The following is a 15,999-nucleotide window of genomic DNA, read 5'->3' on the forward strand; positions in this document are numbered from 1 at the left end:
TTTAAGGTGTAACGTTAAAGAACAAACTCATGTAATGTGTGGCTACTGATACAAACAAAAGTGTACATTTGTATAGAAAAATGTAAATATTGAATATGCTTGAGTAAAATGTACTGAACCACTCTTTCAATGCCAGTGGTTTCAACCTTAACTCTTTAATTGTTTGAAATGTTGGTAAGAGTCAACAGTTGCCCTAAATTTTAGGGCCTAAAAGGTAGCGCTAGGATTTCATCCAGTTTCTATCCTGTTTTTATTCATCCCAGATGCTGAGGCTATCCATGGCTAGTAAGACACTATTTCGGGTTAGTGTTAAAAACAAAAATCCTACAGTAAGACTTCAAACTCGTATCCAATTTTTTAAATTCTTTTTAACAATTTTATTCAAACATTTTCATTCCTTTCACACCATAACTGGTTAACAATAACTCGCACGTTTCTTGAAATCATAACTGGTGTTTCAAGAGGAAAATAAAGCTTGCGTGTTTTAAAGGAAAAAAAGCTTCCCCAAGAATGCATTTCGTCCAGTTTCTATCCTGTCTTTATTCATCTCGGATGCTGAGGCTGTCCATGGCTAGTAAGATGCCATTTAAGGTTAGAGTGAATAACAAAAATCCTACAGTAAGACTTCCAACTCTAATTCTAGTTTTTTAATTTTTTAAAACAATTTTTTTCAAACATTTCTTTCCTTTCACACCATAACTGGTTAACAATAACTCGCAGGAAAATAGTTTGTGTGTTTCAAAGGAAAAAAAGCTTGTCGGCCAGCTGGATGGAGGGTTCTGAATGGAGGTACTGTCCTGAAAGGTAAGCCAGTTTGTGTGCATATTTGCATGGAGCTGGAACGCGAATAGTGCCTGGCCAGTTCCAGTACAAATGGCACATCTTGAAGGTCAGCCTGTTGGTGTATAAAAATCAACGTAATTAAAATAAGCCTTTGAAGCAGTACAATGACTAAAAATGTCTGAACATTTATAGAAGTCAAGCAGAAAGAGGCATGGTAAACTGTGGTTACACATTCAGACTTTTCTGCCTCGCACGTCAGCTCGGGCTCCTTTCCTGTCAGAGAGGTGACATTCCATGTCCCAAGAGCTTCTGCAGCCGGGGATCGGACCGCCAAGGTCCCCACCTTTGGCCACCGCCCCCACCTTTGGCCACCGCCCCCACCTTTGGCCACCGCCCAGCTCACTTTGCACCCGACCCCTTTGGCCCCTCCCACAGGTGGTGAGCCCATGGGAAGGGGGATCCACATTTCCTTTTTGGGCTGTGCCCGGCCGGGCCCCATGGGCGGAGGCCCGGCCACCGGACGCTTGCTTTCGAGCCCCAACTCCAGGCCTGGCTCCAGAGGGGGGCCCCATTGACCCACGTCCGGGCGAGGGAAAACCAAATCCATTTATTGTAGTCAACATAAGGGGTTTGTGTGAGCCGTGCTTTGTCTGGCCCTTCACATAGGACCTTTTTGCCAATGGTGACCCTGCCAGGGGCATAAAGCCCCAGACAACTTGGCTCCTAGGATCATTAGGACACGCAAACCCCCCCACCACGATAAGGTGACTACTCACGGAGGGGGTGACTACTCACGGATTCTATTCTATTCTCATGTATGTGTAAGTGGAAACCTTTGCAGATGGTCAGGCAGCAGGTTCGCTGTATTGTAGAGGGTAATGTAGTGGGTAGGAAGTCCACATCCATGGCGAATGTGATGTGCCATCAGGTAGAAGTCCACCCTGCAGTGTGTGGAGAAAAGGGGGAAGACAGACTTGTAACTTTGTGACAGCACTTTTATGCATTAAGGGTTAGGATCAGAAACGTGTATTTTTTTTCTGACACACCATAGCTATTAAATACAACACATGGTAACATTCATGTTGCACAAGCTTTTATAGGTCAAACCTGAAACCTTCAAACTGAAAATAACAAAAAAGTGTCGTGCTACAATTTTTTTATCCTTTTTAAATCAATATTAAAGATATGTTTTGAGAGACAAAGTCATCTCTGATTAAATTTGCTGTTTACCAGTGCAATCGGTCAATTTTTGAGCATAGATACCAGCTCACTGGGCGGCAGCGCATAACATGAGCACAAAGGAAAATCAGCTTAGTAATATGCTCTGGAAATTACCGTATTTCCCGCACTATAAGGTGCACTTAAAAGCGAAGGTGCGCCTTTTAATAAGGTGCACCCTTTGTGTGTACCGAATTCCAAAATCTGTAAAGTTGTTTTATGTTAAGTTAAGTTAAAGTCCCAATGATCGTCACACACACATCTGGGTGTGGTGAAATTCTCTGCATTTAACCCATCCCCGTGTGATTTTGATCCATCCCCTGGGGGAGAGGGGAGCAGTGAGCAGCAGTGGTGCCGCGCTCGGGAATCATTTGGTGATCTAAACCCCCAATTCCAACCCTTATGCTGAGTGCCAAGCAGGGAGGGAATGGGTCCCATTTTTATAGTCTTTGGTATGACCCGGCCGGGGTTTGAACCCACAACCTTCCAGTCTCAGGGTTTTGTGTGTCCGTAATATGTAGACCCGATGAACCAATCAGAGGATGTTATGTTTTGCGTAGATTGGGGCAGAAAACTAATCAGAGTAACGCGTAGAGTACATACCTCCGCCGCCATTGATAAATAAATACTATCGTTTGTGCAACGCAAACAGCATCATAACCATCTAAAATGGCATCGACAAAGAGACATGTTTTCGAGGCACAACTCAAGCTTTCTGGAAAGCCGGTATCATTGCCGAAAAATAACGTGACAATGACAGGAGGGAACTTGTCATGTTTAATGGCGAACTTGCCCAACTGTGTAATTTGGATACAGAAGATGAGGACTTTGATGGATTTGTATATTACCGTATTGGCCCGAATATAAGACATTGTTTTTTGCATTGAAATAAGACTGAAAAAGTGGGGGTCGTCTTACATTCGGGGCCTAGACAATAAACCCATTTACAACGCTAGATGGCGCCAAAAAGTCTTTTTTCAAACTTGAGTCTTGAAAAAGAGGGTGTCGTCTTATAATTAGGGTCGTCTTATATTCGGGCCAATACAGTAATATCGATTAACAACATGAGTACAATACACGATTAAATAGAATAAAGTACGACTGAACTCACTGCATTGCTCCTGTGACGTTTTGTTGGGATAATTTAAGTGAAGCCTTGGCCTGCCAGACCTGGAGGCCTTGTCTTTACTGTTTATGACTTTCCTTTCATCTAGGTTTTTCCTTTTTAGTGACAGGGATGTCTTTTGATCCCTGTCAGCCATATGTCTCCTTCCTGTCCTTATGCTATCTGTGTGTTTTTGTTCCTGTAGGAGGCCTTCACTAACAATGAGCCAAGCTTATTTGCATAGGCGAAATGTTCTTATTTGGTTCAGAGGAACTTCATTCCTTTTATCTTACTGTAGGTTTGGTTCATAGATTGTTGTTGGTCAGAACTGTTTTTCTTTGTTAAGTGTTATATACAGTTCGAAGTAGTTGCGTACAAGTTATCCTATATTTACTCAATGTTTGTTTAAGGAACTGCATACCAGTTACCTTACATTTACTTAATGTGTGTTGAAGTGTTTAGGACAAGTTACTTATTATTATTGTGTGTTACTTTACCAAGTAGATAAAGTTAGCCAAGGTTTAGTTGCATTGTTCCACAGGAAAGCGGCAATTCAAGTTATCTGATCCCACTCGAGGACAAATCAGCCAACCATGAGAAGAACAGTTGGTTGATGAAGAAGGACAAAGTCTGCGGGGGTCACGGGCCGACAATGAAGTGCTAATTCACACCACACTACATTCCTTAGCTGATAAGCGTTGCTACAGACACTATCTCCCCTCCCTTTAGTGTAGCAACGCCTCTGTAACCAGGGCAACCAAAACATTAAATAGAGGAGCACGTGAAGTGAGAACTCAGAATTGATGGAGATTGTAACTGAGTTTGCTCTCTATCGTTCTCCTCGCGAGTAAACCTGTTCTGGTTCTTTTCTCCTCTTCCTTCCAGTATGGTTTAATGTCTGATGGTATTTAGACCTAACATGTTTTTTTTTTTTTTTTTTTAACCGCAAGTCATGGCATGTATGCACCCTATAATGCGGTGCGTCCTATCTGTGGATTAAGTACAGAAAAGCACCCGGAATTGAGTCTGCTCCTTTTAACCCGAAGCGCCTGATGGTGCGGAAAATACGGTACAGTAGTAAAACAAAACTGGCAGTAACAAATAAACCAAAAAACGCACTGACCAGTCTTTTTGGGTGAGTGTGTGATCCAGAACAGTTCCAGGTGAAGGCGCGCCAAAGCTGCTTCCAGCACATGAATAGAGGGTAGTGCTGATTTTCTTTTGGACTACAATAAAGACAAGCTTGGGCTCATAGCGGGGAAACGTCTCGAAGCATTTGATTAGCTGTGGGATCTCATGCTGCTCAACCATCTTGAGTTGACCATCTGACACGCCATCCCGATACACCACAATCCTTTCTGGCAAGTGATGGTTGACCTATGTAGAAGTTTTATATATATATGTTGGAAACACTGTAGCAATTAAGCAGTAAAATATTGTCCTTAAAATGTTACATTACACACACACACACACATCTTTTCCAAATAACATTGCAAAGTATACGTCTTTTCCAAATAACATTGCAAAGTATACAACACAGTATGTAGTAATTGACTCTGTTAACCTTGGCCGATAAAAATCCAGACCAAAACAAGCATAAGAGGATTTGTATATCATGGGGTGGTTTTTGACTAAAGCAACCGATCGGTTCAACCATTTTGGTTCAATACGAGTTATTCAGTCAGTTCACTGTTCGACACGCTGGTAACTGTAAACACTCATAAAAATGTTAATAAAAATATGTGCATTCTTCTAAATGCTATATACATCCATGTATTTCATACTCTTAAATTGTTGTTTAATTTGTAATTTTCTTTGTGTTACCTCATGATACTTGTGCAGTGCATCCAACAAGCAAACTGTAAAACCATTGATGATTTCTTCATTGGGTCCTTGGAAAGTTACTCTTGAATACCAGCGAGTCAGTGAGCTAAAAAACAAACAAAAAAACAACAACGTAGGGATGAACATTGATTTGACACCAATTAACAATGAAAAAGACTTACTTGTTTGTGCTTGCAACAAAGCCCATGACTGATCGGCGACTCTTGCTGGTGTCATGGTGGACATCAACTCCAACCACCATTATTTTTTTCTATGAGGTTTTTGCAAATATAAATTTGTGCGAATGTGACCAAGACATTTTCACCATTATGACAATCTGTACAACTCCCCAAATTTTTTTTCTTTTAAGAGTAAAATTAAATCAGTTACAATCTCTTGGTTGTATAAATGCACACACTTTCAAACTAATACTTTGTTGCAACACTTTTGGCTTGGTCTCATCAGTGGTGAAAAGGTTTTAGAAAAAACAACATCTTGTTTCACTTTAGATTGCGAAAACAAACATACACATACTACATACGTATCTACATTTAACACAAATATGCACATGCCCACACACTCGCTCTCTCTCTCTCATGCCCGCACACAAACACTGTGGCTGTTGATAAGCACGGGGCTTACCAAAGGGACATTGACAGTCCAAAGTTCTCCTCCTAATTTGCTGTTCACTTGCAGGAGTATTTTTTGGGCCACACTCCTTAACTTCTGTTGCTGGGAAATTGTCCGGATGTTGATAACCTAGCAAACAAAACAAAACTAAGTTACCGTATTTCCTGGACTATAAACCGGAATGGCTAAAATTAGGGGAAAATCTTGGTTTGTTCATATATATATATATACAAGCCGCACCGGACTATAAGCCGCAGGTGTTTTAATGTTTAATTACCATTTGTAAGAGAGTATACGCTAAGATTGAGAGGAAAGAAATGGTTCTTTCTGGACGCATACCTTTTATTAATATAACGTTTATTGACAGAGATGAAGGACTTTTGCAAACAAACATGTATAATCTCAGCAACGACCATAATAAACTTAATGTGCAGGGAACACTAGCAACACACTAATAATAAATAAAATGGGACCACTTACTGGGGTAAAGTTGGCAATGCGATATGAACTACACGTATAGCTCCGGAGAAATGGGTGACACAACAAAACGTCATCACCAATAGCCCAGTGCCCTCTAGTGGCAAGAGGAAATCTCTATAGTACATGAGTAGCTCTAGTTCCTTCGTTAAAAGCCAAACCAACTGCCTTTAACGTAAAAGCAACATCATATGCATTTGTCCCCCATAATGAGGATTTGTGTATAAAAACTTCCTTTCACCAGTAATGTCCATCTTAATCTCGTTCTGTCTCTTGTTTGTGTCAATTGGGCGGCACGGCACTATAGGGTTTAAAGCTTGTGCAAAAAGCTTGTGGCTTATAGTCCGGAAAATACAGTAGCAGATTCACAAGGAATTTTACAGAAATAAGCATTTGAAAATGTGGGAAACCAACACAGATTTACATTAAAAGTTGCATATTGATATTTGTTTCCTAATTATTGTGAGAAATACGATGATCAGATGAATATTATTATTAATGAATTATTCATGAATTATTAATGCCACAGAATACCATGAGTAAAGGTAATTTGAGTAAAAAGGATTGTGACCCCTGTTACAGTGCAACCACAAGGTATTCACAGCGTTCACTTTTTCCACGTCACAGCCACATCCCAAAATGGAATATAAAGCGCGATATGTTTTTTCTTGTACAGCAGTTCAGCCAATCAATGACTTAATTTGAGGAACAACTCTTTAACTTTAATCTCTATAACTATGATTTAAAGTTTGTCACTTGTTTTTTTAGCTACTGTATGATACCTGGGATGGGATGGGACTTTTAACACAGCAGAGCTTCTTGATGGCACTGTAGAGATCTTCTCTGTTCCCTACCAGGATGCACACTACAAGCTGCAAAGTAGGCTATGAACAAGAATTAAAAATATAAGACAGTATCCTTAAATGTTTGTTTTTTTCTTTTCTTCAACACGGCTAGAATATATTGTGTTCATTTACAAACAAGAATCATCAACATCGTAATTTTGGGGTTTTCAATTTACTCTCGCCATAAGAAATCATGAATCTAAATACCACAATCATTTCAATAGTAAAATCGTCCCAGTCATTTTACAGTACATCTTAAAATTATGGAGCAACTTGATTTAAAAAAAAAAAAAAAAAAGTTCAAATTAGCAGGGAATCGTAGGCAGAATGTCTATTGTTAAAATGCATGTCTTACCTCACTAGTGAGCTGAGAGTGGATGCTTTTGACATACGATTCTGTGCGATCATCCCTCAGCTCTACACACACAGGACGAGCCACTTGCATCCTGAGAGGCCCACCCACCTTGTTCAAGGTTGAAATAAACTCTTCAGCATGGTCTGCACAGCGGCAAGGGTAGAAAATGGCCCATTTTTTTAGGGGGACCTAAGAGATTGATTTGACAATGAATACCAACGACCAAAACAAACTTGACTGAGCTAAAACATAAGCAAGACTGGCTCCTGTGTAAGCTTTTAAAATGAGATATTTCTCATATGACCAAGTTTAGGGATAAGATGGTTTACTTACAAATGTTCAACTCAAGCATTACAGTTTCAAATTTCATGTCGTTACCATGAAAGCAGATCTTTGTGTTTGATCACAAAAATAAAAACTTTGGAAAACAGTGATTAATATGTATGTATTTGTGGCTATTTTCCTGTTTATAGCCATAACAGTAAATTAATCATAATTAATGCATGTTAGATTCAAATAATGACACTTAAATATATGCCATGCAACAGTAAAAAATATTGGATCATTGAATTGGATCAAATTAATTAATTCATTATCAAAAACATTGTTTGCTGCAGCCCCACTTGTAAGCAAAGGTACCAAGACTATGACCAAGAATAACGCAATGCAACTCAGACCATAATAAACAAATCAGACATCTAAGTTAGAGCGATCACTATAATCATGAATGAAATTAAAATTATTTTAAGCGAAGTTTCGTCTGTTAATCAAAAAGTAGTTATCAGATGTCCCAGTTACTTACTGAGCTAATTGAAGCATCCCTCACAACATCTCTGGACCACGATCCATCAGCACCGATTGTAAACGACGATGTTTGGACACAGATGGTTTCAAGAGGCAAAATTCTACCCTTTACCTGAAAGAGTGAAAATGAAATTCCACTTCATCAAGCAGATCTGGGTTGACAAGTGAACGTATAGTTTAACATACGTAGGTATACTTCTAGAAATATATTCTCCTTGTCAGTAGTATAACTTACTTGCAGTATTTCCGAGGCAAATTCAAGGTTCCACTTGGTGACTTCTTTTTGGCTGTCGGGGTTAGCGCTTATGTTCTTCAAAAGTTGCTTTATTGAAAGAGTGTGCTGGTCGCCATTCAAATTAATGTGCATGGTCAGGTCCTAAAATATTTAAATTCAAATTTTTAATAGTGGCCAGCCAATGACAGATACCTTTGAGAGTACTTACAGTTTACACAAGCTAAGAACAATAGTTTAACCGAGGACTAGGTAAAAAACAAATTAAAATTGTGCCTTAAATACTTTTGTTTGTGTCTGAAATAAGAAATTCTGATCAAATGTACCTTCATTGTTTTGAAATCCTTCTTCATATTTTCTGGGATCCCAGTCATGAACGAAAGCTCAGGAACGATTAAGATTTCTCCAGTCATGACTTGCTGAAAATAATAAGTTATAAAGTATTCAGTGTGAAATCAGTGTAAGTCATTCTTTTTCATTAAAATGATATTCCATTAAGTCATGTTTGGCCACGTCACTCAATTTGCTGTTTCTAAGTACTGACATTTGAAGTTCATTTACATTTCCTTGCAGATTTATATTTGAAGGACTCAAGAAAAACATTTGTTACATTCGTGGCATTGAGTTAATAAACAGAAATTGAAAACCTTTACCTTTCCACCTGGCTTGGAACGCTCTTTTGGTTTATGCATGAGAAGAGGTTGGTCCATTTCTTTAATAATAATTCCATAGTGCTTGCTATGATTAATAGACAATAAAAGATAAAGTTAATTGATCGATGAATAGGTATTGTCCAAAACATGATTAATCACGCTGTTAGTTAAATGCAGCATCAAAGTTAATCATGTGCCATTAAAATTAAAGATCGGTTGAATCTACTTAACCAGTAGTTAGAAAAATAGAGTTTTGAACAACTGGGCCTTTGTAGTTAGGGTTAGTTGTTGACACTGTTGGCACACCTCAAAAGCTGTAACACAATGTACGTATGTTAATACAGTGATACCTCTACTTACGAACTTAATTCGTTCTGCGATCCAGTTTGTAAGTAGAAACAGTAGGGGGAAAAAAAAACCCTTATTATTAATTAAATAAACAATAAAAAACTAGCTTCAGATGTGAACATTCCGGGCTGATTACGAGCCAATAAGTAGGCCCAATAACGAACTCCTCACTAGCCTCAGGCTAGTCTGCCCGGCCTGCAGCTGAAGGGGGCGCTAAATTGCCAATTCCCCACACAGCAATATGAAAAATAGAAAACCTTTGCGGTGCAAAATATTGTAATACGTGACATGAAAAAATGCCGCTGCTGTGTTGCTCGTGCCAAAAAACGTTACTGGCCAAGACGAACAGGGAATGGCCGAGCAAAGGAGACAGGTGGGTGGGAGCAAGGGGTACCTGGTAACCGGTTCGGAAGTCGGAATTTGGTTCGTAAGTAAATGCAAAAGTATTGCGAGGCTCCAGTTCGTATCTCGAAGAGTTTGTAAGTATAGGCGTTCGTAAGTAGAGGTATCACTATCTGTAAAGTCGCGTGCATGTGAGGATTATTCTATTTCTGTAATGTCTATCATGATTTTCTATTTCTATAATGTCTATAATACTTTGAAATCAATGTGTGCCATATTGTCACATTATTGGTAGATTTTGCCATTTGATTTGCTCGAGTGAGGAAGAACACGCATATATAAGTTGGATCTTACGCAAAAAATGTATGCACTGGAATTCTGGTATATATGCCGCAGTACTTTAAGCCATGTTTCAATGTTTACTTTCCCTGCTCAATGATGACCTCAAACACAGTTGTCACACCTGTAGTAGTCCACAAAAGTGGTTTTTGTGCCATCCATCAAGGTGAAGGTGTCTTTGGGTGATTTGTCCCACTCAATGGAATCAATGCGGTAAGTCCGGTTATTGTAGCGGGTGATAATGATGTTTCCAACAAGTTCTTTGGTGCATTCATCTCTAAATTTCTCTTTGCTTCGTTGGTAGAGAATATTCCTGTCAGGAGAAAACATGTCAAATGTAAGTTTTAAATTACATGCCCATTTGTGCTTTATGTATTTTGAAAGACAGCTTTGCTTTGTCTCAACAATCAATAATCATTTGACCAATTGATGATAACCCTTTTGTCATTTGGTCAACATCAAATAAATATTTAAATCTACCATTCAAATGATTGAACTGTTTTGTGTTAATAATTTTGCATTAACTCACATGACTTCCAGCACAGAGTCGTTCCGCAAGACTTTGTGGGAGACATCAACACACAGGTACAGACCTCCATCTGTATGTTTGATACATGTTGAATAGCCTGGCCATACCTGCAGCCTATAAAACACATTTATTTGAACGGATTTGAACAAAGCCTCTTTATGGTAGCATTTCAAGATACTACATACCGATGTTTGTCAAGAACTACTGCATTTTCTGGATTATAATGATTTCTCCCGATTGGCTTCAATCCAATCATTTTCATGACCCTTGAATCAGAAGAAAGAATTTTTTTTTTTAAAAACCAAGACATTTTAAAGTTTGAAGTACTTTTCAGAAAATGACAAATTTGATCATTTCGTCTCACAAGTAATTTAACATAACACAAAAAATAAAGCACGAAAAACTAATTTCTAGTTCATACATTCCATCCATCCATTTTCTACACCGCTTGTCCCCACGGGGGTCACGGGTGTGGTGAAGCCTATCCCAGCAGTCATCGGCAGTAGGTGGCAGACACCCTGAACTGGTTGTCATTTTGGGAAAACACCGGACATCAAGTGGAGGCGAGACCATTGAGATTTGAAGAGCAGTAAGTTATATAGGCTGTGGTCATTAGCCTAGCGTTATTGTTTGAAATTTGAGGCTGTGCCATGTTCTAAATTACGCATGATACGTTTCTATTCTGCTAGCACAGAGCAGATCATAGCAGGTTGGTGTCCTACATTGTCATTGGTAAGGCAAGACAGCAGACATTTTTTTTAAACTTTTTGCAATCCCGCCTATATTTTTGCAAACCCTTTATCATAAGCAAAATGGTTCTCATAAAGAACACTCGTCGACACCACGGTGAAATACATTTGCTTTGATAAAACGAAACTGATCTATTTAGTATGTGCCCAATTCTTATCTGATGGCTACTCAAACAATATTGGCCTGAATATGAATATATGGCCACACAGCTCTGATGCATTTTGCCATATCAAGGCGATAACAATGGAATAGAGCAGTGAACGGGACAATCAACACAGGCTGACTGGCACTCAGCCTTTTTGAAACGACGTCACTCACCGGAAATTGCAAACGTGCATTTTCGTTGTTAAGCGCGTTGCTATGGGTCTAATTAAGAACCTGGGTGAGTTGCGTTGAAAAAACAAAAGCATGCTTAAAATGATTTTAGCCGTTAAAATATAGTTGGCCAAGTTTACTTCACATTTGGTCTTTAAATTCAAAAGTGTACCTCCGGAGAACGACATTGTAGAGTGGGATGCATAGCTCCGAGTTGGGTGGCAATATCTTTGTCATCTGTATTTGGATTTTGATTTCTTCATTGTCGGTTCTTCTCAAACTCGTAAGAACCACCTCCTGTGAATTAACCAAATTTTACTTTCAGACATACATTTACAATTTAACAATATGAACAATCCTCAAATTGTAGTCTGAGACTAAAACGGGCTCCCAACTATTTCAGGGAGGGTGCAGCAAGGCTGAAAAAGTGAAATAATTAAATTTTCAGAAATTATGTCAACTTCCAAAGCTAAAGGCAAAAAACACACTATGGCCATGAATAATCTGTTGCTCACTTCACCACATTACTACTACATCAGAGTTTAGTACTAATTTGGTTACCATGACAACTAGTTGCAGAATTGGGGTATCTACATGTTAAGCCCAACTCTAAAATTCTATCGCGTTTTCTCTCCGAGTCAGTAACTTCATTTTCTCAAAAATGGCAACCTATCAAATTTAGTTCAGTAAATGGGAAATGTTTTGGTTGCGAGAATGACTGGGATTCATGAGGATCTGACTGGGAAAAGGGCGTATTGAACGCAAGTGTATTGAGGAGGCGGCCGAGCCATGACGGCTGACAATGGCGCTACGTCACGGCTCCTCTTCTCCCAAGCAACATGGCTGCAGTAAAGGCGTCTTGACAAATAGTTTTGCAGAGCTCTTAGAAGCTTGCTTGAATACAACCAATGTAGTAACCAAAAACACATTTGGATAGAGATCTCCTTGACAAACCATATATATATTTTTCTTCTGAGCTCCACTGGTACACTTTAAGCAAAGGGGTCACTGTTAATAACCAGTATCGTTTTTCCAATGCTATAAGCAAGAAATATATGACGTACTCAAATTAGTGAACAGACCATGTACCGTGAACCTTCCCGCATTAAAACGAAACTTACTTGGACAATGTTTCAATTAGTATCAGTTACATCAATGCCATGACAAAACCAGAATATTATCTTTTGATTTTGTTACAACAGGTTTGCCTGATGAAAATGCAATAGGAAAAAAATAGCTATCCCCTGCCTTAGATTACAGAATAATCTTACAGGAAAATCTGATCAGACATAATGGAGTTGAGCACTTGGCTTCCTTAGTAGGGAAGGTAAATACTAATATATAGGCAGATCATAAATAATACACTGGCATGTGCTCCTAAATTAATACCTACATTCTTCAGTTGTAGGGGAAGGTAGAGTATAGAACCATCAAAAGCTGTAACTTCTCCTGTGGTCAAGTGGTGCTCTTTCATCATTCCGAAGCGCATTGACATGGATTCAACATTTGGTCTGGGAAAAGAGGGGATATACAAATTGTCACAAATATTTTCAGACACATGTATATACGTGAAAAAGAATACAGTGTATCGAGAGAATGAAAGCTCAGTCATCCAAAAGTGAATCTTCATGTCATTGGACATCATCATAGGTCGATAAATTACATATATGGTATATTTCCATAAAACTTGTAGAAGACTGTACAAACAACACTCCACGACACCAAGTTGGAGCTCTGACGTTACACGAGAGAGAGTGCACAAACGCACATTTACTAATGCTGTTTTGTCTGCTGAAGTAAAAAGAAGTCCGGGATCAAAATTACTTACGTAAATGTGACATGGTACTGATAAACAGCTTTGTTCTTGCAGTAAATTGGAATATGATTTGAGCCAATAGTTACTGGAGTTCCTTTTGATCCAGCCTTGTTGAGTGGCAGGCTGACCAAGAAAACACACATACAAAAATATTTAGATCAATGATATTCAGATAATTTAATAGTTATTACCAAATGGATAACACTTTGCTCACATGACCAAAAGGGATAGCGAAAGCATTTAAACTCGTAACAAGAGTTAGAGGTAAAAAAGTAATCTTACTGGACTGCCTCCATTTTCAATTCTTTCTTTCCTGGTGCAGTAGCCACAGGGTCTTGGGCCGCTTGAACAATGGACACAATTTCTTCACAGAATTGTATTAGTAAACAATTAGTAAATTGTTACACAAGTATTTCTTTTTCTTAGTTTAAGGATTGTAGTTTTGTTTTAATTGATGTGGTAATGAATGGATGTAATATGACCTAATTTAGGATAGGTTATTGCTTACTTGACTCGAGTACGAAAAGGGATTCATTAACCCTTTATGACTAATAAAGTGAAGGAAACATTTTTCAAGTCCCATCTATGATAGAATATGTTAATGCATTGGATGCTCTGCTCCCTAAGTGGTTTTCAAACGTTTAGGCTTATTACCTGTGTCAGAGGTCTCGGAGGGATGGCATGCTGTTGCCTCAGAGGTAAGAGAACCAGCCTGAACACTTTGGAGAGGAAGGGAGGAAAGAGGTAAAGGACATCTTTGTCCCAGTCCAAGCGCAGGACTTAATGCTTTTCCAACTCCCACCATCATGCTTGGGGAAATTTCTTGGCCAAGAAATCTGCAACAGTTCATAGGCCATGCCAGGCTTTAATACAACGCATAGCAATAACCCAGCATAATTGACACTTCATTAATAATGGGAAAAATATTTGGTGGATATGCAATTGGTACGGTGTAACTTACATTAAACACCAACTTCAAAACTGTGAAAATCTTAAGATCAACAAATGACATACTATTGAATTATGCTTACGGTGTGTTACTATTTTGGGGTCCATTCAGTATTACCATAGAGTAAACTGTAACAATTAATATGCTGTTCATAGTTGGTTACTCTCCGCTGTAACTAACATGTTTACAGCAAGACTTGAATGAAAATTGTGCCATTACAAGTGTTTCCACAACAAATATCTTACCTCAAAACCATACCTGCGCTAAGTACCACAACAGAGGTACTGAAATGATACCATGGCAAAAACTATAAAACATCAGTAAAAATCAGTGGAATAGTAGCTGACAGCACACATTACCTTCATTTTGTATTTATTCAAACTTGCTATGTGTTTGATTTGACGTCAACATTTATTAAAATTTTGATTTATCATACGTTACAAATGAAGTATTGTTGAATTTAGTTATTTTCAATGAAGCAATAGCTTCCACTAAAATAAGCAATCTATTAAAATCATAAGTTCTAAAGGGCAACCAAGCAATCCACCACCCCCTGTGCCAGCCTCTGACACTGGCCTGCTGCCAGATAACCACTACCGCAAATAGATTCCAGTCCTGCATGAAACAATGGTGCACCATAACAAATGCAAAAACGTAGATGATCCCATTCTATCACAACACGTCATCTTGTCATTCCTACCCTCTGCCGATCACTGCTTGGCGGTGGCCAATCTGTGGGCTACTGGCTTCTACATACGGAATTGGCAGCGTTAACTCTTCCACCTCTTCGACTGCTTCTCTTCCTGCAAAAATAATTGCATTGTTAAAATGTGACGATACGACTAACTACAAAATTCCCTAGAAATTTGCAATGCGTTTGCCATCAATTCTGTCCTTATTGGTGAACAGTGGACTCCTTATACACTCGTAAAAAGGCTGTGGACTGCTGATGTGCGGCAGCGCTTTGCTGGGCGGAGGGTTATGTGACACGGTCACTGAGGAGAAGAGTGGTTTGTTGATCGCATCTCCATCCGCCAAGCAAATAGGGAAATACTTTCAACAGAAAAAAACACAGAAATCCGCGGAAAATTCTCATCCCTGTGTCATGATCCTCTCCATTTCATAGATGAAACACAAAGGTGGAGCCTATTACAGGCAATCAGAAAAATATTCAGGTTCAAGCATCTCCATGGCACAGGCTGTGATCGGAGTGATCCACTCGCTTTTACACACGCAATAAATACATCTGTGTTTTAGGGCGATCGCTTGACCGTTGGAGACGCAACTGGCCGTATTTATTGTTGTATTGTGTTTCACGACAGCAATAAGGTGTATTTATAATACCTATGGATGAAATGGATAAGCACCCACTTCACCAAAATGCACCAAGCAGATACATCTTTTTTTTTTTTTTATCCACTACTACAATTACCACAAAAATAATTGTATACACACCAAGTCGTAATGTTTCTCTTCCTCTTGAGGCCACTGAAGGTTCAAAGCCTATTCCCCTGAACATTGAAATCAGTGCAGGTTCTTGACCACGTGACGGCGAGTCAACCTATACAAAGAGTAAATAGATTTTTTTTTTTATAAATGATACTGACACAAAACACTTTTCAGTCTTCGATTACCTCTTTCCTGGTGGGGGCTGCTTCTGCAAGTACCTTCGGAACCTCTGTGCT

General features: G+C 39.0%; 1 protein-coding gene and 1 long non-coding RNA gene across 2 annotated transcripts; both read right to left on the reverse strand.

Annotated features, from left to right (window-relative positions):
- Positions 1 to 350: 350 nt before the first annotated feature.
- Positions 351 to 13,707, reverse strand: piwil2 (piwi-like RNA-mediated gene silencing 2). Its single transcript, XM_037257832.1, has 19 exons — positions 13,648 to 13,707; positions 13,378 to 13,488; positions 12,943 to 13,060; positions 11,722 to 11,846; positions 10,670 to 10,750; positions 10,485 to 10,598; positions 10,080 to 10,268; positions 8,927 to 9,011; positions 8,600 to 8,692; positions 8,277 to 8,417; positions 8,040 to 8,153; positions 7,238 to 7,426; positions 6,820 to 6,921; positions 5,573 to 5,689; positions 5,113 to 5,201; positions 4,931 to 5,036; positions 4,230 to 4,483; positions 1,617 to 1,724; positions 351 to 895 (listed from the first exon to the last, which is right to left on the reverse strand). The coding sequence occupies exons 1-19, from the start codon at positions 13,659 to 13,661 to the stop codon at positions 739 to 741; spliced, it is 2,307 nt and encodes a 768-aa protein (XP_037113727.1). The 5' UTR covers positions 13,662 to 13,707; the 3' UTR covers positions 351 to 738.
- Positions 13,708 to 14,025: 318 nt separating this feature from the next.
- LOC119126644 lies at positions 14,026 to 15,999 on the reverse strand. The gene is made up of 4 exons (XR_005098672.1): positions 15,949 to 15,999; positions 15,770 to 15,875; positions 15,015 to 15,117; positions 14,026 to 14,201 (listed from the first exon to the last, which is right to left on the reverse strand). It is a non-coding gene; the product is annotated as an uncharacterized LOC119126644 (long non-coding RNA).

This window comes from Syngnathus acus, chromosome 9 (assembly GCF_901709675.1).
Source record: "Syngnathus acus chromosome 9, fSynAcu1.2, whole genome shotgun sequence".
NCBI lineage: Eukaryota > Metazoa > Chordata > Actinopteri > Syngnathiformes > Syngnathidae > Syngnathus > Syngnathus acus.

What these genes read in the sequence shown, in the direction of transcription:
- piwil2 (XM_037257832.1), bottom strand. An exon ending in GTTCCAAGCCAGGTGGAAAG is followed by an intron (nt 8,693 to 8,926) that starts GTAAAGGTTTTC and finishes TATTATTTTCAG; the next exon opens with CAAGTCATGACTGGAGAAAT. An exon ending in TTGCCTCGGAAATACTGCAA is followed by an intron (nt 8,154 to 8,276) that starts GTAAGTTATACT and finishes TCACTCTTTCAG; the next exon opens with GTAAAGGGTAGAATTTTGCC.